Here is a 20,616-nt window from a genome sequence, read left to right on the forward strand (position 1 = left end):
AGTGACTCTGGACCCTGGCCCAGCACACATTGACGTGCTCTGGTCCTGGTCCTGCAGCCCATGGGTGAGGAGGAGGAGGTGGTCCCCAGGAGCTCAAGGGGCTCTGGTGCCTGCAGGTCCAGCACTGCTGAAGGGGAAACAAGACGTGCTGGTCCATGGGGATGTGCGAGGACATCAAGTGGGATGTGCTCACATCCAGCCACCAGCTTCTGCGAGGTGTGGCTGGGAAACAGGGACAAACACGCTGCTCCCACATCTCTGCTGGTGGAGCTGGCACTCCCAAAGGAGCCCAAGGCTAAAGGTGTCCTCTGTGGGGAGGCTGGGAAAGCAACCTTATAGAACCATGGAATGGTTGGGTTGAAGGGAGCTCACCCAGCTCCAACCCCCTGCCACAGGCAGGGACACCTTCCACTAGAGCAGGTTGCTCCAAGCTCCTGTGTCCAACCTGGCCTTGAACACTGCCAGGGATGGGGCAGCCACAGCTTCTCTGGGAAAAGTCTGTGCCAGCGCCTCAGCACCCTCACAGGGAAGAGCTTCTGCCTCAGAGCTCATCTCAGTCTCCCCTCTGGCAGGTTAAAGCCATTCCCCTTGGCCTGTCCCTCCATCCCTTGTCCAAAGCCCCTCTCCAGGTTTCCTGGAGCCCCTTTAGGCACTGGAGCTGCTCTAAGGTCTCCCCTTCAGGAGCCTTCTCTTCTCCAGGCTGCCCCAGCCCAACTCTCTCAGCCTGGCTCCAGAGCAGAGCTGCTCCAGCCCCACGGCCTCCTCTGGGGCTGGGACATGACCACTGCTGGGACCATGCCCTGTTGAACACAACCACCCAAACCACAAAGCCGTGGGGCTGGGAGCTGCAAGGAACCCACATCCCGCCCCATAGGTGGCTGCTTGAAACCTTCTTTAGGTGTGATGGGACCTTTATTTTCATCAAGCCACTGATGTGCATGGCTTGAAGAGCAACCAACGCAGCAGCTCTGGTCCTTGTAGCCCTTGGGGCAAGGCTGGTGGGATTTGGCTTGTGGTGTCCCGGCCATGGCACAGACCTGCCACAGAGCTTCCATTGTGGTGGCACCCTGCGAACGTGGGACCTCTGTGGGCTGTGATGTCCCCTGAGCCCCACAGCTTCATCCGGGCCTGCTCAAGGTCATTGTCAAAGTGCTCCATGTGCATAGAGATGCTCTGAGGGGTGGGATGTGGGTCCTGGCCCCTGGGGTCCATCAGCTCTGTTTCCTTCAAAGGCATCTCCCCCAAACGTGTTTGTGGCCATGGGTTGGGATTGGCTGGAGCAGGTCACCATCTCCATCACGAGGCCACCACAGCTTCCTTCCTTCCATGACTGACGCTGCCCCATGGCTGGACGTGGCTATTCCTGCCCCCATCCATGTGGGGAAACTGAGGCACGGAGGTGGCTGCGATTAGTCCAAGGGCTGCTTTAACCCCCAAAAGTTCTGGGGGGGGGGGTCAAGACACTTCCCCCATGGCTGCTGGGATCACGCAGCTCCCATAGGCTGCGATGGGAGCCAGCATCTCTCATGGGACACACCAGGGGAAGGGCAGCTCCCCTGTGGTCCATGGGGCAGCACAAGCCAGACCCTGCCTCAGGGTGGTCCCTGCTCATAGGGATGCTCTGGCTTGAGTCCCTCCATGGGGAAGCAGCATCTTCCAGCCTGGTACCCGCAGGATGGGCAGCTCCGGGGGCATCCAGGCTCCTTCCTCCCTCCTGGCCGGAGCAGGGAGTGAATCCCAGGCTGCTGCATGGAGAAGCAAAGGGAATGCAGCACCTCCAGCGCTCACCCCGCTGCCCGTGGCCCTCTCCTGCCCCTGGGCCAAGCAGGAGCAGCTCTTGGCTGGCTCCAAGCGCAGCCCCATGGCCGGTGCTGCCGGGAGCAGAGCTATGGGGCAGCCCCACTGCCACATCCCTGCTCCGGGCTGCCTCAGGATTCCAGGTCTCGGGAAAGCCGCAGCAGCTCCTTCTGGCTGTCGATGGCTCTCAGGTGCTGCAGGTAGGCCCACGTAGAGACGGGGCTGCGCACGCTGAGGGACTGCTCCGAGCCTGCCGGAGACGTGGGGTCAGGGATGGGGTCCCCAATCCCCATCCATCACCCTGGAGCAACCCTCCCCATGGATCCGCATCTCACGGATCCCTCCATCACCTCTCCCTGGCTCATGGATCCCTCCATCACCTCTCCCTTGGCTCATGGATCTCTCCATCACCTCTCCCTGGCTCATCCCATAGGGATGCTGGGTCTCCCAGCACGGGGTTGGGGGGCAGAAGGATGAACCCAGACATACACGTGGACATCCTGACGGCCTTGGGGTCCTCGGGCCGGTGCGGGGAGCGGGTTCGCAGTGGGGAGAGTGGAGCTGGATGTGGACAGAGAGCAGGAGCTCAGCCCCATCCCCAGCCCCATCCCCACAGGAGCTCAGCCCCATTCCCATGAGAGCTCAGCCCCATCCCCACAGGAGCTCAGCCCCATTCCCAGGGGAGCTCAGCCCAATCCTGCAGGAGCTCAGCCCCATTCTGAGCCCCATTCCCACAGGAGCTCAGCCCCATTCTGAGCCCCATCCCCACAGGAGCTCAGCCCCATTCCCATGGGAGCTCAGCCCAATCCTGCAGGAGCTCAGCCCCATTCTGAGCCCCATTCCCACAGGAGCTCAGCCCCATTCCCATGAGCGCTCAGCCCCATCCCCACAGGAGCTCAGCCCCATTCCCAGGGGAGCTCAGCCCAATCCTGCAGGAGCTCAGCCCCATTCTGAGCCCCATCCCCACAGGAGCTCAGCCCAATCCTGCAGGAGCTCAGCCCCATTCTGAGCCCCATTCCCACAGGAGCTCAGCCCCATTCCCATGAGCGCTCAGCCCCATCCCCACAGGAGCTCAGCCCCATTCCCAGGGGAGCTCAGCCCAATCCTGCAGGAGCTCAGCCCCATTCTGAGCCCCATTCCCACAGGAGCTCAGCCCCATTCTGAGCCCCATCCCCACAGGAGCTCAGCCCCATTCCCATGGGAGCTCAGCCCAATCCTGCAGGAGCTCAGCCCCATTCTGAGCCCCATTCCCGCAGGAGCTCAGCCCCATTCCCAGCCCCATCCCCACAGAAGTTCAACCCCATTCCTCCAGGAGCTCAGTCCCTTTTGCACATGAGCTCAGCCCCATCCCATAGGAGCTCAGCCCCATTCCCAGCCCCACTCCTGCAGGAGCTCAGCCCCATTCCCAGCCCCATCCCCACAGGAGCTCAGCCCCATTCCCATGAGAGCTCAGCCCCATTCCCAGCCCCATTCCCACAGGAGTTCAACCCCATTCCTCCAGGAGCTCAGTTCCATTTGCACATGAGCTCAGCCCCATTCCTGCAGGAGCTCAGCCCCACTCCCGCAGGAGCTCAGCCCCATTCCCAGCCCCATTCCCAGTCCCATTCCCATCGGAGCTCAGCCCCATTCCCGCAGGAGCTCAGCCCCATCCCCACAGGAACTCAGCCCCATTCCCACAGGAGCTCAGCCCCATCCCATAGGAGCTCAGCCCCATTCCCAGCCCCACTCCCGCAGGAGCTCAGCCCCATTCCCACCCCACTCCCGCAGAAGCCCAGCCCCGTTCCCAGCCCCGTTCCCAGCCCCATTCCCGCAGGAGCTCAGCCCCGTTCCCAGCCCCATCCCATGGGAGCTCAGCCCCATTCCTGCAGGAGCTCAGCCCCGTTCCCAGCCCCATTCCCAGCCCCACTCCCACAGGAGCTCAGCCCCATTCCCAGCCCCACTCCCGTAGGAGCTCAGCCCCATTCCCAGCCCCATCCCATAGGAGCTCAGCCCCATTCCCAGCCCCATTCCCGCAGGACCTCAGCCCCATTCCCAGCCCCACTCCCGTAGGAGCTCAGCCCCATTCCCAGCCCCATTCCCAGCCCCATTCCCACAGGAGCTCAGCCCCATTCCCAGCCCCATTCCCATGGGAGCTCAGCCCCATTCCCAGCCCCATTCCCAGCCCCATCCCATAGGAGCTCAGCCCCATTCCCAGCCCCTCTCACCGTGCGCGTGGCCGCGGCAGCGCTGCAGGACACGCACGGTCTTTGCCATCATGTGCTGTGGGCAAGGCACAAACGTCACTTGCTGCCACCTTGGCTGGGGAAACACGGTCCCCTCCAGCTCCAGCGGTGGCTGCCCCATGTCCCATCCATAGGGATGGCCGGGGGGGGGATCCTGGTTGCTGGGGGGGGCTGCACTTGTGCCATGGAGATCATGGAATCATGGATGGTTTGGGTTGGAAAAGACCTTAAAGCTCCTCCAGCTCCAACCCCTGCCATGGACAGGGACACCTTCCACTAGAGGAGGTTGCTCCAAGCCCCATCCAACGTGGCCTTGGACAGTGCCAACCCTTCAACCCATTCCAGTGTCCCAGCACCCACACATGGAAGAGATTCTCTGGATCTGCATCCCAAAGGATGGGGTGACAACGGACCCCCAAGTGGGGTCCATGGGGAGCCAACCTGCCCCACTCACCATCTTCTCAAAGTTGATGAGGTTCTCGGCCAGCGTGCGATTGCCCTCGTGGATGAACGTCATGTCTGCAGCGGGGGGAGGCAGGGATCAGATTCGGCTTCCTGGTCCTTGGATGCATCCAAAGGGGTCCCCACCACCCATCCCAAGCCATTCCCACCTGCACCCCAAAGCTGAGGTACCCACCTTTGAGGAGAAGGGGCACAAAGGGGATGATGGGGGGGCTCAGCTTGGCGATGGCCAGGCGATAGACCCTGTGGTTCCACGATGGGTCCTGGGGATGGAGCAGAACCTCAGCACAGGGGACAGGGGAGGAAGAGGAGGGCAGCACCTTCATGGCACCCCTGGGACCTTGTGCCTATCGGGAAGCAGGGACAAACCCTGCTGGGAAGGGGGATATGGGGTGGGAAGGGGGCGTATGGGATGGAAAGGGGGATACAGGGTGGGAAGGAGGATGTGGGATGAGAAGGGGGATACAGGGAAGGGGGATACGGAGTGGGAAGGGGGATATGGAGTGGCAAGGAGGATATGGGATGGGAAGAGGGATACGGGGTGGGAAGGGGGATATGGAGTGGCACGGAAGATATGGGATAGGAAGAGGAATACAGGGTGGGAAGGAGGATATGGGGAGAGAAGGGGGAACATGAGGTGGCAAGGGGGATATGGAGTGGCAAGGAGGATATGGGATGGGAAGGGGGATACAGGGTGGGAAGGAGGATATGGGGAGGGAAGGGGGATATGGGATGAGAAGGTGGATACAGGGAAGGGGGACACAGGGTGGGAAGGGAGATAGAGGGTGTGAAGTGGGATACAGGGTGGGAAAGGGGATATGGGGTAGGAAAGGGGATATGGGGTGGGAAGGGGGATACAGGGAAGGGGGATACAGGGTGGGATGAGAGATAGAGGGTAGGAAGGGGGATACATGGTGGGAAGGGGGATATGGGATGAGAAGGGGGATACAGGGAAGGGGCCGTGCTCACCAGCATCCGCTCCAGCGCCGAGTGCAGCTTCCGGATCTTATGGGGCAGCCTCTGTGCAGGGGGAGGGTTGTGGGCACCAGCCCCCAGAATCCCCACCCCTGGAGACCCCCCAGCACCTCCTGCACCCCACGTCTGCCCCACAGCACCCCCTGCTCATGAGCAACAGGCTTGGAGCCTGCTGCCACCCTGGTGGGGGGGTTTGGTACCCAGGTGGGTCTATGGAGCCTGAGAGAGCTGGGCTGGGGCAGCTGGAGAAGAGAAGGCTCCTGAAGGGGAGACCTTAGAGCAGCTCCAGTGCCTAAAGGGGCTCCAGGAAACCTGGAGAGGGGCTTTGGACAAGGGATGGAGGGACAGGCCAAGGGGAATGGCTTTAACCTGCCAGAGGGGAGATTGAGATGAGCTCTGAGGCAGAAGCTCTTCCCTGTGAGGGTGGTGGGACACTGGCACAGGGTGCCCAGAGAAGCTGTGGCTGCCCCATCCCTGGCAGTGTTCAAGGCCAGGTTGGACACAGGGGCTTGGAGCAACCTGCCCTAGTGGAAGGTGTCCCTGCCCGTGGCAGGGGATTGGAACTGGTTGAGCTTTAAGCTCCCTTCCAACCCAAACCATCCCATGATTCCATGATCCTGGTCCCCTTCCCTTAGCACCTTGCTCAGAGCTTACGGGTGCAGTGTCTACCTGTCTCTCAGCCCCTGGACCACGCTTGCCCAAGCCAGGAGACCCAGACCCACTCCTGCAGACCCCAGGGACCTCACAGGGCTGGTGGTATTCACCTCCCACGTCTTGGCCAGGCGGCTGACTGCCGTGTTGCTCACACCAAACATCACCGCGAAGAAGGAATTGAGGTTCTTCTGCTCCTTGAGGCTGCAGGTGAGGACAGAGTCAGCCTTGGAGGCCACCACCGGCTCCATACGGGCAGGATGGGGCGTGAGGACTCACTGTGCAGCCAACTTGATGAACTTGCGAAGGAGCTGGGCTCTCCTGCCCACCTCGGGGCAGAGGCACAGCTCCGTGGCCACCCAGTACTGCAGCTCATTGAAGCGCCGCATCACCCGCTCCAGGTTGGCCGTGGTCACGTCGTGGAACTTCTGCGGCCGGATGATGTAGTGGATCATTTCCACCTGCAAAGCACAACGTGGTTGCTGAGAACGGTCCCTAAAGCCACCCCGAGGTGTCTCCTCCATAGTCCCGGTGTTGGTCCTACCTGGTGGATGCTCTTGAAGAGGTTCCAGTCGTAGTCGGTGAGGTGGCTGGCCAGGTCCTTGGAGCTGATGAGGTCCAGGGTCTCTGAGGAGCCAACTTGGGGGCCCAACTGCTCAGGATGGGGGGTCTATGAACAGCAGAGGATGCTCAACCCCTCCTGCCTTCAGCCACCACAGCAGGAGAGGAGCAGGGAGGGATGGACACCCCAACCCTGAGCTGCTGTGGAGCCACCGCAGCCCCAGACCCCACTTGGCTGGTACTGCCCACCCCCAGGACCCCCCCAGCCTGTGCTCACCAGGCTGCTGAGCTCCTCCACGCTCACAGCAAAGAGTCTCTCATTGAGCCCCAGCGCTGTGAAGACCCCAACAGCATCCAGCTGCAGCCCCACTTTGTCTATGGGAGACAGGACGGAGAGAAGGGGCCAGATCCCGGCTGGGCACGGGCCAACCCCTTCCATAGAGGAATCCCGGGGGCATCCCGCTCACCTCCAGCCGAATTCACCTTGACCAGGATGTGCTCCCCATCACGGCCCAGCCGCGGGGCGAGGGACCGCAGCACGTCCCGCACCGAGGCGTTGACGGGCAGCACCGTCACCAGGCAGGAGTGGTCGGGTCTGTAGATCTCATAGGGCACTATAGGGGGGGGGTGAAAGGGCTTCAGTGTCGCACCCCCGGGGAGGGGACAGTCCCCGGAGCGGGGCAGTACCTTTGTCCTGGGCTCTCAAGGCACAAGTGCTGCTCAGAATCGCCTCCTCCTGGCTCCCCAACCAGGTCACCGAGCTCTGAGCCTGCGGCCAAGGTGGGGAGAGTGGGGTGGATGCTTCAACCCATCAGACACCCCACAGGGCACCCAAAGGCCCACAAAGCACCCCAAGGGCTTCCCCTACCTTGGGCTGGGGAGAAACGCTCCCATCTCCATTCTCCAGCCTGTAGAGAAGGGATAAAGGTGGTGTTAGAACCCTGCAGGCTGCACCAGGGACAACCAGGTCCTGAAGCCCCCAGGATCCAGGTCACTACCAAGCCCCACGAGCATCCCCATAAGGACAACCAGGTCCTGAAGCCCCCAGGATTCAGGTCACTACCAAGCCCCATGAGCATCCCCATAAGGACAATCAGGTCCTGAAGCCCCCAGGATCCAGGTCACCACCAAGCCCCACGAGCATCCCTATGGGACACTAGTGTTTGACACCCTCCCTGTAACTGGGAAACCCCAAAACTATGGCCATGATGACCCGAGAGCTGCTGGCATCCCCCCAGTCTGCACAACCATTGCTTTGCTGGCCATTCCCATGGGAAGTCCAATACTCCAGGCACAAGGAGTGCAGGACCAGGGCCATGGGCACCAGCGGTGGCACTGGGGGACAGAGCTCTAGGTGGCCCTGCCTTGCACTAGATGCTCTCCAGAAGTTCCTTCCATCCCTAATGACTCTGGATGCTGCAATTCCCACGGGACTCACGCTCGGGGCCGCCGCCGTTCCTGCGCTGGCTCCTGGACCATCCCACCCAGGCGGGGGTCCCGGCTCGCCAGGTCCGCCAGGTTCTGCAGGAGGAAGATGCCCAAGGTCCCTATGGGGGATGTCACAGCCAGACCCCTCTGGGGACACCCCCTGTCCCCCCTCCCCGGTGCCGGTACCTGCAGCAGGGCCGTGGTGCTGCGGTCGCCCTGCAGCAGCCGCCCGTAGAGCAGCACCCACTGGCTCACCAGCCGCAGGATCTTGCGGCGCTTGTGCAGGGAGTAGGTGGCCTTGTCCTGCTCTGAGCCCTCCATCGGCTCCGCACGGAAACTGGGACCAGTCAAGGGTGGTGGGGAGCAGGCAGGGAACCCCCTTATGTCTGGGAGGGGAGATGGGGATGCGCCCCGTGACCAAGACTGGAGGAGAGAAGCTGCGTGGAGACCTCAGAGCAGCTTCCAGGGTCTGAAGGGGGCTACAAGGATGCTGCAGAGGGACCTTCATCAGGAATTGGAGTGATGGGACAAGAGGTGATGGGTTCAGACTGGAACAGGGGAAGTTCAGGTTGGAGATAAGGCAGAAGCTCTTCCCTGTGAGGGTGCTGAGGCGCTGGCACAGGGTGCCCAGAGAAGCTGTGGCTGCCCCATCCCTGGCAGTGTTCAAGGCCAGGTTGGACACAGGGGCTTGGAGCAACCTGCTCTAGTGGAAGGTGTCCCTGCCCGTGGCAGGGGTTGGAGCTGGATGAGCTTTAAGGTCCCTTCAACCCAAACCACTCTGTGATTCCATGATTCCATGATTGGGGGTCCCCCGGCCAACCCCTGCGGTCCCACTGGGTGACAGTGGGATGGAGCCCGTCCCCCCCAGCTCCAGCACAGAAGGATACTGGTGCAGCAGAGCTCTGCAGAGCTGTGATGTTGGCATGAACACAGTGTAGGTCAGCAGGAAATCCCCCAGCAGCGTGTCTGGAAGAGACCAGGACATCATCATTCATCCTTCACTGTCCCCAATGGGTTGGGGACACGGTGATGGCAGCTTGGCTGGCAGGGAAAGTGTCCCCCACCATGGTGACCACGCTCAAGTTTTGCTCCTAAAGGCCATGGAAAGGGTTGGGAAGGCTGCGGGATTTGGGGAGGAAAGAGGTTGGACCAAAAGAGCTGCACTCGCAGCGTGTCCCAACTCCAGCTCTGATTTTTTACCCACTGGGGACATCTCCTGGTTCCCTCCTGGACTGGTTTTGCTCCTCTCCGAAGGCAGGGGGAGATGGAGGGATGCTCTTGGCCCGGGAGCTGCCTCCTTTTCCCAGCCCAATGTGGGGTTTAGGGTGGGAGGAGCAGCTTTTGGAGTTGAACACCGGGAATAAGGTGCTCCTGCTCTGCCTGGTCCCCCTCCAGCCCTCTGCCCATCAAGGTGGCTCTGGGACGTGGGACATGGACCCCCCCCCAACCTACCCACGGGGTCGTAGAGCGTCGCATCGAGCCTCATGAACTCCAGCAGGTGCTCCAGGATCTTCTCCGGTGTCCCGGCCATCACCAAGTACCTGGTGGGAAGAGCCAGGGCACATCAGGGAAGGATGTGGCACCATCGGGGCCACCATGCTGGGTCCCAGGCAGAGGGACAAGCAGAGGATACAGAGGAACAATGAGAGGATACAGAAGGACAACGAGAGAAGGGAGAGGGACAAGCAGGGGAGGCAAAGGGACAAGCAGGGGAGGCAGAGGGACAAGGAGAGGAGGGAGAGGGACAAGCAGGGGAGGCAAAGGGACAAGGAGAGGAGGGAGAGGGACAAGGAGAGGAGGGAGAGGGACAAGGAGAGGAGGGAGAGGGACAAGCAGGGGAGGCAAAGGGACAAGGAGGGGAGGGAGAGGGACAAGGAGAGGAGGGAGAGGGACAAGCAGGGGAGGCAAAGGGACAAGGAGAGGAGGGAGAGGGACAAGGAGAGGAGGGAGAGGGACAAGGAGAGGAGGGAGAGGGACAAGGAGGGGAGGGAGAGGGACAAGGAGAGGAGGGAGAGGGACAAGGAGAGGAGGGAGAGGGACAAGCAGGGGAGGCAAAGGGACAAGGAGAGGAGGGAGAGGGACAAGGAGAGGAGGGAGAGGGACAAGCAGGGGATGCAGAGGCACAAGGAGAGGAGGCAGAGGGACAAACAGAGGAGGGAGAGGGACACAGAGAGAAGGGAGAGGGACAAAGAGAGGAGGCAAAGGGACAAGCAGGGGATGCAGAGGGACAAGGAGAGGAGGGAGAGGGACAAGCAGGGGAGGCAGAGGGACAAGCAGAGGATGCAGAGGGACAAGGAGAGGAGGCAGAGGGACAAGTGGCATCGTGGTGGCTGCAAGGAGGGATGGGGACAAGCCGCTGTCACCTGCTGCTCCGCGCCGTGGCTGGCTGGTTGCTGCCACCCTGCAGGTTCTTCTGCAGGACGAGCACCACCTTCCCGTGCTCCTTCAGGCGCATGGTGTTGGCCTCCACGTCCTGGGGGAGAGGAAGCACCCGTCAGCCCAGCTCTGACCCATCAGGCCACCTGGTTGCACCCCAAAACCCCACAGAGACACACAGAGAAGGGTCCTCCCTGCCCACCTTGAGGATGTGGTTGAAGTCCTGCTTGTCCACACGCAGGAAGTGGCAGTTGTCCTCTCGCAGGATGATGGTGGCCGCACGAGGAGCATCGTTCACCAGAGCCAACTGCCCAAAGTCGTCCCCCTCGTGCAGGGTGGCCACCAAGCCCTGGGGGGGACACCCAGGGTGAAGGGCAGCACTGGGGGGGGGGCAGTGACATGGGGGGTCTGGATTGGGCAGGACCTACCTTGCCGTGGGTCACCACGTTCACCGAGCCCTTCCAGATGATGTACCATGAGGTGCCTTTATCTCCTTGGCTGAACACTGCAGGTGAATGACAGCATACAGAGGTTGAAGAAGGGGAGACCTCAAGCATCCCTCAGCATCCTCCCATCCCAAGCCCCCAAGCATCCCTCATCATCATCTTCATCCCAAGCCCCCAAGCATCCCTCATCATTCCCCCATCCCAAGCCCCCAAGCATCCCTCATCATCCTCTTCATCCCAAACCCCCAAGCATCCCTCATCATTCCCCTCATCCCAAGCCCCCAAGCATCACTCATCATCCTCCCATCCCAAGCCCCCAAGCATCCCTCATCATCCTCTTCATCCCAAGCCCCCAAGCATCCCTCATCATTCCCCCATCCCAAGCCCCCAAGCATCCCTCATCATCCTCCCCAATCCCAAGCCCCCAAGCATCCCTCATCATCCTCTTCATCCCAATCCCCCAAGCATCCCTCATCATCCTCCCCAATCCCAAGCCCCCAAGCATCCCTCATCATCCTCCCCAAACCTGCTCCCCCGAGCATCCCTCATCATCCTCTTCATCCCAACCCCCAAGCATCCCTCATCATCCCCCTCATCCCAAACCCCCAAGCATCCCTCATCATTCCCCTCATCCCAAGCCCCCAAGCATCCCTCATCATCCTCTTCATCCCAAGCCCCCAAGCATCCCTCATCATTCTCCCATCCCAAGTCCCCAAGCATCCCTCATCATTCCCCTCATCCCAAGCCCCCAAGCATCCCTCATCATGCCCCTCATCCCAAGCCCCCAAGCATCCCTCATCATCCCCCTCATCCCAAGCCCCCAAGCATCCCTCATCATCCCCCTCATCCCAAGCCCCCAAGCATCCCTCATCATCCCCTTCATCCCAAGCCCCCAAGCATCCCTCGTCATCCTCCCCATCCCAAGCCCCCAAGCATCCCTCATCATCCCCCTCATCCCAAGCCCCCAAGCATCCCTCATCATCCCCCTCATCCCAAACCCCCAAGCATCCCTCATCATCCTCTTCATCCCAAGCCCCCAAGCATCCCTCATCATCATCTTCATCCCAAGCCCCCAAGCATCCCTCATCATCCTCCCCAATCCCAAGCCCCCAAGCATCCCTCATCATCCTCTTCATCCCAAGCCCCCAAGCATCCCTCATCATCCTCCCCAATCCCAAGCCCCCAAGCATCCCTCATCATCATCTTCATCCCAAACCCCCAAGCATCCCTCATCATCCTCCCCAATCCCAAGCCCCCAAGCATCCCTCATCATCCTCTTCATCCCAAGCCCCCAAGCATCCCTCATCATCCTCCCCAATCCCAAGCCCCCAAGCATCCCTCATCATCCTCTTCATCCCAAGCCTCCAAGCATCCCTCATCATCCTCTTCATCCCAAGCCCCCAAGCATCCCTCATCATTCCCCTCATCCCAAGCCCCCAAGCATCCCTCATCATTCCCCTCATCCCAAGCCCCCAAGCATCCTTCATCATCCTCCTCATCCTGAGCCCATGCAGTGATTTTTCTGGTCCCCTCCACCCCTGGTCCACCAAAAGACATCAGGAGCATCCACACTGATGCCCAAGGTTCCAGATGTCCCCCCCAAGGCTGGGGACCCCTCCTTGGGGCCCATCCAGCCGTGGGTGTCCCCTGGGACACGCGATACTCACGCACGGTGCCTGCTCTCTGGTGCGACTCGAACATCAGCACGGACGCCAGCTCCCGCTTCACCTGCAGCAAGAGGCGCTTCCATTGGGATCAGCCCAGTCCGGAGCTCAGCGAGAATGGGACACAGATGGACATGGGGACTGGGTGGGAAGGAGGCTCAGGAATGCTTAGGGAGGGCCAGGAGAGGATGCTCAGATGGGAAGCGATGGGATGCAGGAGGATGAGGGGACCAGGAGAGGATGCTCAGATGGGAAGCGATGGGATGCAGGAGGATGAGGGGGCCAGGAGAGGATGCTCAGATGGGAAGCGGTGGGATGCAGGAGGATGAGGGGGCCAGGAGAGGATGCTCAGATGGGAAGCGGTGGGATGCAGGAGGATGAGGGGGCCAGGAGAGGATGCTCAGATGGGAAGCGATGGCATGCAGGAGGATGAGGGGGCCAGGAGAGGATGCTCAGATGGGAAGCGGTGGGATGCAGGAGGATGAGGGGGCCAGGAGAGGATGCTCAGATGGGAAGCGATGGGATGCAGGAGGATGAGGGGACCAGGACCGGTTGGGACACACACGCAGGGCACTCACCGAGTGGGAGAGATGAGCCACGGCTTTGATGTGGAGAAGCTCCTCAAATATGAGCTCCAGCTCATCCTGCGTGCGCTGGGCAGGCCTGGGAGGGGAGCAGGGGGTGAGCAGCATCCATGGCCCCTCTCCCTGCCCCATCTCCAGCCACAACCCCTGACCATGCAAGGAAGGAATCCCAAGCCGTGGAAGGGATGCTGTGATCAACCCATCCACAGGAGCCCCTTTGGTACCCCAGCTCCCCATGGAGCAGGGTCAAAATGAGCCCCACATCCCCCTTTATCTCCCCATATCCCTCTACACCCCCCCGGCCACTCACGGCTTGCGCAGGGCCATGGTGAGCAGCGCATCAGGACCCAGCTGAGCCAGGAATGCCAAAGCTTCCAGCAGCTCCTCCGCATCCCGGAGCCCAGCGCCGGGATCGGGGCTCAGCTCCAGCTCGGCAAAGCGATAGAACTGGGTCTCCTTGTCCTGGAAATGCCACTCCTGCTTCACTGCGGGGGGAGAACACCCGTGAGCTCAGCCAAGCACCCAATGGGTGCCATGTGCACCCATGGGAGACCCCGATGTGCCCGGTGTCGCCTTGCGGGACCCTCACCGTGCGTCAGGACGCCTCCATCCACCAGGACCTGGCAGATGCCGATGGCTTGGCTGCGGGTCTGCACGGCCAGCCCGGCGCTCAGCAGCCAGTCCACCAGCTCCCTCCCGGAGCAGCACTGCCTGCAGGGGCACAAGGGTGAGATCCAGCCCAGACCGGGGCTGCAGCACCCAGCACCACGGGGGAACCCTGCATGGGATGGGCAGGAGGAGCAGAGCAGCCCCAGGAGAAGGACTTGGGGGTGATGGACAATGAGAAGCTTCAGCACAGAACCCCCCCCGTGTGCTGGGCTGCACCCCCAGAGCGTGAGCAGCAGGTCAGGGAAGGGGATTCTCCCCCTTTGCTCTGCTCTCATGAGACTCCACTTGGATGCTGCATCCACTTCTGGTGTCCCCAGCATCAGAAGGACATGGAGCTGGTGGAGCAAGTCCAGAGGAGGCCATGAGGATGATGAGGGGCTGGAGCAGCTCCCGTAGGAGCCAGGCTGAGAACATTGGGGCTGGAGAAGAGAAGCTGCGTGGAGACCTCAGAGCAGCTTCCAGGGTCTGAAGGGGGCTACAAGGATGCTGCAGAGGGACCTTCAGCAGCGACTGGAGTGATAGGACAAGGGGTGATGGGTTCAAACTGGAACAGGGGAAGTTCAGGTTGGAGATAAGGCAGAAGCTCTTCCCTGTGAGGGTGCTGAGGCGCTGGCACAGGGTGCCCAGAGAAGCTGTGGCTGCCCCATCCCTGGCAGTGTTCAAGGCCAGGTTGGACACAGGGGCTTGGAGCAACCTGCTCTAGTGGAAGGTGTCCCTGCCCGTGGCAGGGGGTTGGGACTGGATGATCTTTAAGGTCCCTTCCAACCCAAAGGTTGGGACTGGATGATCCTTAAGGTCCCTTCCAACCCAAACCATCCCATGGTTCCATGTTGGGGTCCGCATCATCGCCTGGTGCCCCCGGTATAACAGGGGTACCGACGCTCCTACCTGTGATGCCGCAGGTGATGCTTGTGGTCCCGGATGAGGCCAGGCCGGGTGCTGGTGAGGTGGATGTAAAGGAGCTTCCCGGCTCGCCAGATCCTCTCCGAGGATGCCTGAGGGTGGAAGGGGATCATACACTCACAGGGGAAGCAGGAGGACATGGGTGGTGGACCCTGACTTTGCTGACACCTCCATGCCCCCCCCAGCACCCTGGGATCTCCATCTCCCACCCCCAGGAATGGCTGATCCCAAGGGATTGAGCAGCCCAAAGCCAGGGTGAAGACTCCACAACATGGGGGTGCTCCTCAACGCACGTTTCTCCATCTCCCCCTCCCCAAACTCAGGTCCCTGTGGGTTTCCCACCTGGGTGAGGCTGTGTCCATAGTCCAGGGTGGATTCAGTGTCCAAAAGTGGGGTCTGGAAAACCAAAGAGAAGGGGGTTGGTGGCTGTGTGGGCTCTGCCATGTCCCCCCTTCACCCTATTGCATCCATAGGGAGTCCTGCATCCCAGCAGACTGTCCCCATCCCAGCACACGAGGAGGTTGGATCTCATCGTGCCGTCCGGGATACTGAGTACCACAGCACAACCAGAGCCAGGCTCAGCTCCACCAGGAATGGGGCTGGACCATGCTTGAGTCCTTGGCTTCTCCAGGACCATTCATCCCTCTGTTTATTCCCATCACTTTTTAATCCTTGTGTTCGTTTCTCTCCCATGTTTCCCCTTCTGGAAGGGAATCATGGAATCCTGGAACGGTTTGGGTTGGAAGGGACCTTAAAGCTCATCCCTATTCCTGGTGCTGCCCAGCGGGATGAGGGCTCCCGGGTTCCCGCATGGCCACAGCCTTGAATAAACAACCTTTCCTCTGGTGTGTACGGGCTGGAGGAAGCCAAGAGCCCGTCAGACCTGTTCTCCTTGTGCTGCCCTGGCCAAGGCAGTTACTGCACTCGGAGCATTAACCCCAGGGCAAGGTGAGGATCATCCCTCCTTGGGGTGTCTTCCTTCACCTTTGTGGGGGCACCTTGAGGGGAAGGGTTTGTGGTCCCCCCCTGTTTATTTCCGGCTATAAAGGGTCTGAAGCACTTGAGGCGGTGGGTGCTTGAAAAGCAGCATCTTCAGGGCCAGCTCCTCCTTGGATCTGCTGGTTGGGAAGGAATGAGCAACCGCAGCAAGAGGGATGGATGAAAGCCTCAGTTAAGGAAGTCAGGAGTAATTGGGTGCAGAAGCTTCTTTGCAACTGAATCCAAGGACAAACCCACTCACCAGGAGCTGAGAGGAAACCAAAGTGCCCTCCTGGCACCTCCTGGCCACCTCCGATGGGTGCTCGGATGGGTGCTCGGATGGATGCTCTGCCCTGCGCTGCCTCCCTGCCTATCCCAACCCCTTCCTGCTCACACCCTGCCCGGCTCAAGCTGCTCCCTCATTTCCTCCAGCCCTTTCCATACCCCCGAGGCTTCCCCATCCTCCTCTGGACCAGCCACCAACCACTTTGCAACCGGCTTAGGAGAGATCCAGGGAGCAGATGGGAAACAAGCGGCTCCGTGAAGGCAGCAGGTCCTTGGGGACACTCCTGACACAGCGATGCTGTCACCGAGCCTGGGACACGGTGACTTATTCACTCTGCAAACGTTCCTGAGCCTCGTGACCGTCCCGTGGAGCAGGAAACGTGCCGGAGATTGCAGAGCAAATGTTTGCTCCTATTGAGGAGCACGGAGCTGCCTCCCGTGGGAGGCGGACATTGAGGGCACCCCCTTGGCTGCTCCGGTCCCCATATGTCACCCCGTAAGTGAGGCCTGTCCTTGAGGCACACAGCCAGGATCATGGAATGCTTTGGGTCGGAAAGGACCTTAAATCATCTAGTTCCAACCCCCACTATGTGCCATGATCCCGCTCCAAGCTGTGCTCACAAGGACACCGAAGGAGACTTGCACAACCCAGGCATGAGGGCTCGGAGAGATTCCTCCCTCCTGGGCTTTTCCTGTTGCTCCGATGCAGAATCTCACGGCTGGTCCCAGAATCTCCTCCTGGGCTTTTCCTGTTGCTCCGATGCAGAATCTCACGGCTGGTCCCAAAATCCCCCTTCCCAAAGCATCCCATGTGTGGAGCCACAGGATGCTCTCCCCACCCTCAGCCCCTGCCTCATTGTGGCAGCATCGCGGCCGCCGTCTCCAAACAGCTTCCTAAGGAGTCGCCTCTTTCCATCTTCCTGCTCCGGGGACAGGCGGGCGCTGGGATCCTGCCTGTCTCCAGAAATCCGGCAGCAGCGGGCGGCCGGCCAAGGCTCCTGTGTTGCTTTTGTTTGGGATCCCAAGGAAAACAACAGGAGTTATTTCAGGCTTTACGGCTCCGGAGAAAGTCCTCGCCCATCCGCAGGCTCAAAGGGCACGGCAGCCAGCCAGGGGCTTGATGATCCCTTGGGATCCTCCTTGGGAATGGGGCTTGGTGACCCGTTCCCCTCTGTCCCTGCAGGGATGCAGCACGGTGGCACTTGGATGCTGGGAATGAAGGATGGAGCTGCTTGGGGATTCCGGGCTGTGATGTCCCGCTGATGCCAGGGAATGGGAGCCTGGGCTGGAGCCTCGCAGCAAGAAAGAGCTGGGAGGGATTTTGCACTGGGATCAGGGAAACAGGTTCCCAGGAGGGATGAGACGGAGCCAGGATGTGAGGAGGAGTTTCCAGCAGCCACAGGCTTGCAGTGATGGGGACAAGGGACAATGTGTTGCTCCAAGGCACAGCCAGACCATTCCCTGCCCTTCACCTCTCCCATACCTGTAGTAAGTGAGGAGAACATCCCCTTTCCCTGCAAGGATCAAACCCACTGTGCCCAAACAGCCAGGAGCCACCCTGGAGGGGACATCCCTGTCACACTAGTGCCACCACACAGCAATGCTCCAGCCTGCTCCTGCCCCCACTTCCCTGGCTTCTGCCACTCCAAAACCCTCCCAAAACGAAGTTCCTAAAAGTTCCAAGGAGGAAAAAATCAGGGAAAACGTCTTATTTGCTGAAGAGCTGCATAGGAATGCTGAAGGGGGGCTGCTTCCTTAAAGGAATTTCACTTTATTCATTAAACCCCTCTGTCTCCAGTCAGGCAGGAGGGAAGAGGAAGGTTGTGATGCTCAACCCAGGGCTCTGGGGTCACATCCTAGCCCAAAGGGGACAAGAGCCCAAGAGCAGGGACCTTCAAGGCCAGGTTGGACGAGGCTTGGAGCAACCTGCTCTAGTGGAAGGTGCCCCTGCCGTGGCAGGGGGTTGGAACTGGAGGAGCTTTAAGGTCCCCTCAACCCAAACCAGGCTGTGATTCTAAGACCTGGTGCCTTCTGCACCCCGGGGACCCCCAGCACCCCTGGCCAGGGCACAGCACAGACCTGGGGCAGGAGGACACGATGCTGAGCATCATCCTGCTGCCAAGGGCCAAGTTTCTCCCGTAGGAACAGCCTGAGCTGGCCCAGGCCGGGACATGTTGAACCCGTGTGCTGCAGGGAAGGTCCTTCCTGGTCACACACCCCGGGGCTGGGGGTTGCTGCCGGCTGCCGTGCACCGGAGCACAATGGCACTGCCCTCATGTCATGCCTGGCTGCCAGCTCCTCGCATGGGCTGGCTCCTTGCACGCCTGGCCTGGCTCCTTGCACGCCTGGTCTCAGTCCTTGCATGCCTGACCTCACTCCTTGCACGCTTGGTCTGGCTTTTTGCACGTCTGGCTCCCTACACACCTGGTCTCATTCCCTGCACACTTGGCCTGGCTCTTGCACGCCTGACCTCACTCCTTGCACGCCTGACCTCAGTCCTTGCACGCCTGGCTCCTTGCACGCCTGGTCTCACTCCTTGCACGCCTGGTCTCACTCCTTGCACGCCTGGCCTGGCTCCCTGCACGCCTGACCTCACAGCCAGCACACACGAAGGGGGAGCAGGGCTCGGGTCACCCCGATCACAGCCCGCTGCTAAGCCCGAGCCTTGCAAAGCCGAGCTCAAGGAGCGGGGCTGCAGCCCGGAGGAGCGGGGGGATGCCCCACTCGTGGTCTCTCCACCCCGTACCCCAAACCCCTGCGGCCGGACCCCGACGCTGGGAGTGATGCTGAGAGGGGGATCCGGCAGCGAAGGGGGTCCCTGGTCTCGAGGGGTCCCCGCACTCACCCAGCGGATGCCCTGGATGCGGGGCAGGCTGCCCCCTTCGCCCTCCAGCCGGATCTCGTAGCTGGAGCTCCGGAACAAGTGCATCTTCTTGAGGAGCCCCGACAGCCGGTGACCGTCCGCCCGCGGCTCCAGCCCGGGGGCCGTGTGCGCTGCCGGCTCCGGGTCCCCGGCACCCCCGGGCCCCGCCGCGCCGCCTCCCGCCCGCTGCCGCCGCCCCGGCCCCGCCAACCTTCATGCGGCGGCGGCGGCGGCGCGGCGGGACGGAGCCATCGTGGCCGCAGCCCGGGGCTGCTCCGGCGGCGGCGGCGGCGGCGGCTCCGCGACGCTGCTCGGGGCGGGCTCGGGACGGGCCGGGCTCGGCTCCGCCACCGCCGCTGCTGCCGCCGCCGCCGCCGCCGCCGAGCCGGGCTGGGCGCGCCCCGCCCCCGGGAGGGCTGGGACCGGGAACGGGAGCGGAGCGGGAACGGGGCTGGGAACGGGGCTGGGACCGGACCGGACCGGGATCGGGATAGGGAGCGGGGCTGGGACCGGGAGCTGGGACTGGGCTGGGAGCGGGACTGGGAACAGGGCTGGGACCGGACCGGGAGCGGGAGCGGGGCTGGGACCGGGACCGGGACAGGGAACAGGGCTGGGACCGGACCGGTATCGGGAGCGGCGCTGGGACCGGGACAGGGACAGGGAGCGGGAGCGGGACCAGGAACGGGAAAGGGACCGGGACAGGGACAGGGAGCGGGAGCGGGACCAGGAACGGGAAAGGGAACGGGAACGGGACTGGGACCGGGACCAGGGCCGGGACACGGCGCTTCCCGCCCGCAGCCCCCCCCGTGGCCCCACGGGCTGACCCCCGCCCTCCGCACCGGGACCCCCCCTCCTCCCCAGGGCCTTTTGGGGATCCCTCGTGTCCTGGGGAAGAGGGGGGACACCCCCAGCCTGAATTCCCAGCCGCTGGAGGCCCCATCCAGCCAGAGCTCTGGGACCTGGGATTGGGGTGTCTCCAGGAGCACCTGTGCACCCCACCTGGAGACTGGGGTGTCTTTAGGAGCCCCTGACCTGCCCTTGAGCACCCCACTGAGACTCCAAGGACTGGGATGCCTTTAGGAGCCCCTGAGCACCCCACAGAGACTTGAGAATTGGGGTGCCACCAGGAGCCCCTGAGCACCCCACTGGGGATCAAGGTGTCTTTAGGAGCTCCTGCCTTACCCTGTGCACCCCACTGAGACCCCAGGGCTTGGGGAACCACAGGGTCCCCCTGCCCTTCTCGATCCTGCAGGGCCCAGCCTGGTGGGGTGGGAAGAACAGGGCCCAGGGGTGCTGGAAAGTGGGATGTGATTTGTGCTGGGGAGGTGGCCCCGAGCCTCTGGCCGGGGAGGACGGAGGAGCAGAGCTGGAGCGTGGCCCAGCAGACCTTGGAGGGCTTGTGCTGGGGCTTCTGGCTGCAGAGAGGCGGGTTTCTGCCAAAAGGAGCTTTTCCTTTTGAAATAAAACCTATTTTTTTATTAAAACCCAAGATTTAAAACTCTCTATTTAAAGCAGCCCCCATCCCAACCAGCAATGTCAGCTGGACACGAGCAGCTCCAACAGGCATCCTTGATCCTGCTTCCTGCCTTGCTTAAGCACCCCAGGGACTTTGGGGGTCACACCAGGCTCCCCAGGACTGTCACTGCTTGGGGCCAGCCCACGTGGACCGGGGGAGATGGGATGTCCCAGCGTGGCCTTGGGCAAATCCTTGGGCAGCGATGCAGGATGAGAAGGACGAGGAGATGCTTCCTC

The 20,616-nt window shown here is 61.7% G+C and overlaps 1 protein-coding gene across 1 annotated transcript; it reads right to left on the reverse strand.

The window, feature by feature from the left end:
- Positions 1–893: 893 nt before the first annotated feature.
- On the reverse strand, positions 894–19,147 carry RAPGEF3 (Rap guanine nucleotide exchange factor 3). The gene is made up of 27 exons (XM_030510485.1): positions 18,847–19,147; positions 15,081–15,134; positions 14,724–14,830; positions 13,756–13,877; positions 13,477–13,651; positions 13,161–13,245; positions 12,586–12,646; positions 10,901–10,977; positions 10,675–10,821; positions 10,460–10,569; positions 9,549–9,637; positions 8,984–9,062; positions 8,283–8,433; positions 8,107–8,189; positions 7,537–7,576; positions 7,356–7,437; positions 7,136–7,282; positions 6,946–7,043; positions 6,652–6,777; positions 6,387–6,568; positions 6,221–6,311; positions 5,451–5,501; positions 4,657–4,744; positions 4,474–4,538; positions 4,002–4,056; positions 2,287–2,358; positions 894–2,047 (listed from the first exon to the last, which is right to left on the reverse strand). Exons 1-27 carry the CDS (start codon positions 18,928–18,930, stop codon positions 1,929–1,931), a joined length of 2,640 nt encoding a protein of 879 aa, XP_030366345.1. The 5' UTR covers positions 18,931–19,147; the 3' UTR covers positions 894–1,928.
- Positions 19,148–20,616: the final 1,469 nt, after the last annotated feature.

This window comes from Strigops habroptila, chromosome 23 (genome assembly GCF_004027225.2).
Source record: "Strigops habroptila isolate Jane chromosome 23, bStrHab1.2.pri, whole genome shotgun sequence".
In the NCBI taxonomy this organism is placed as follows: Eukaryota; Metazoa; Chordata; class Aves; order Psittaciformes; family Psittacidae; genus Strigops; species Strigops habroptila.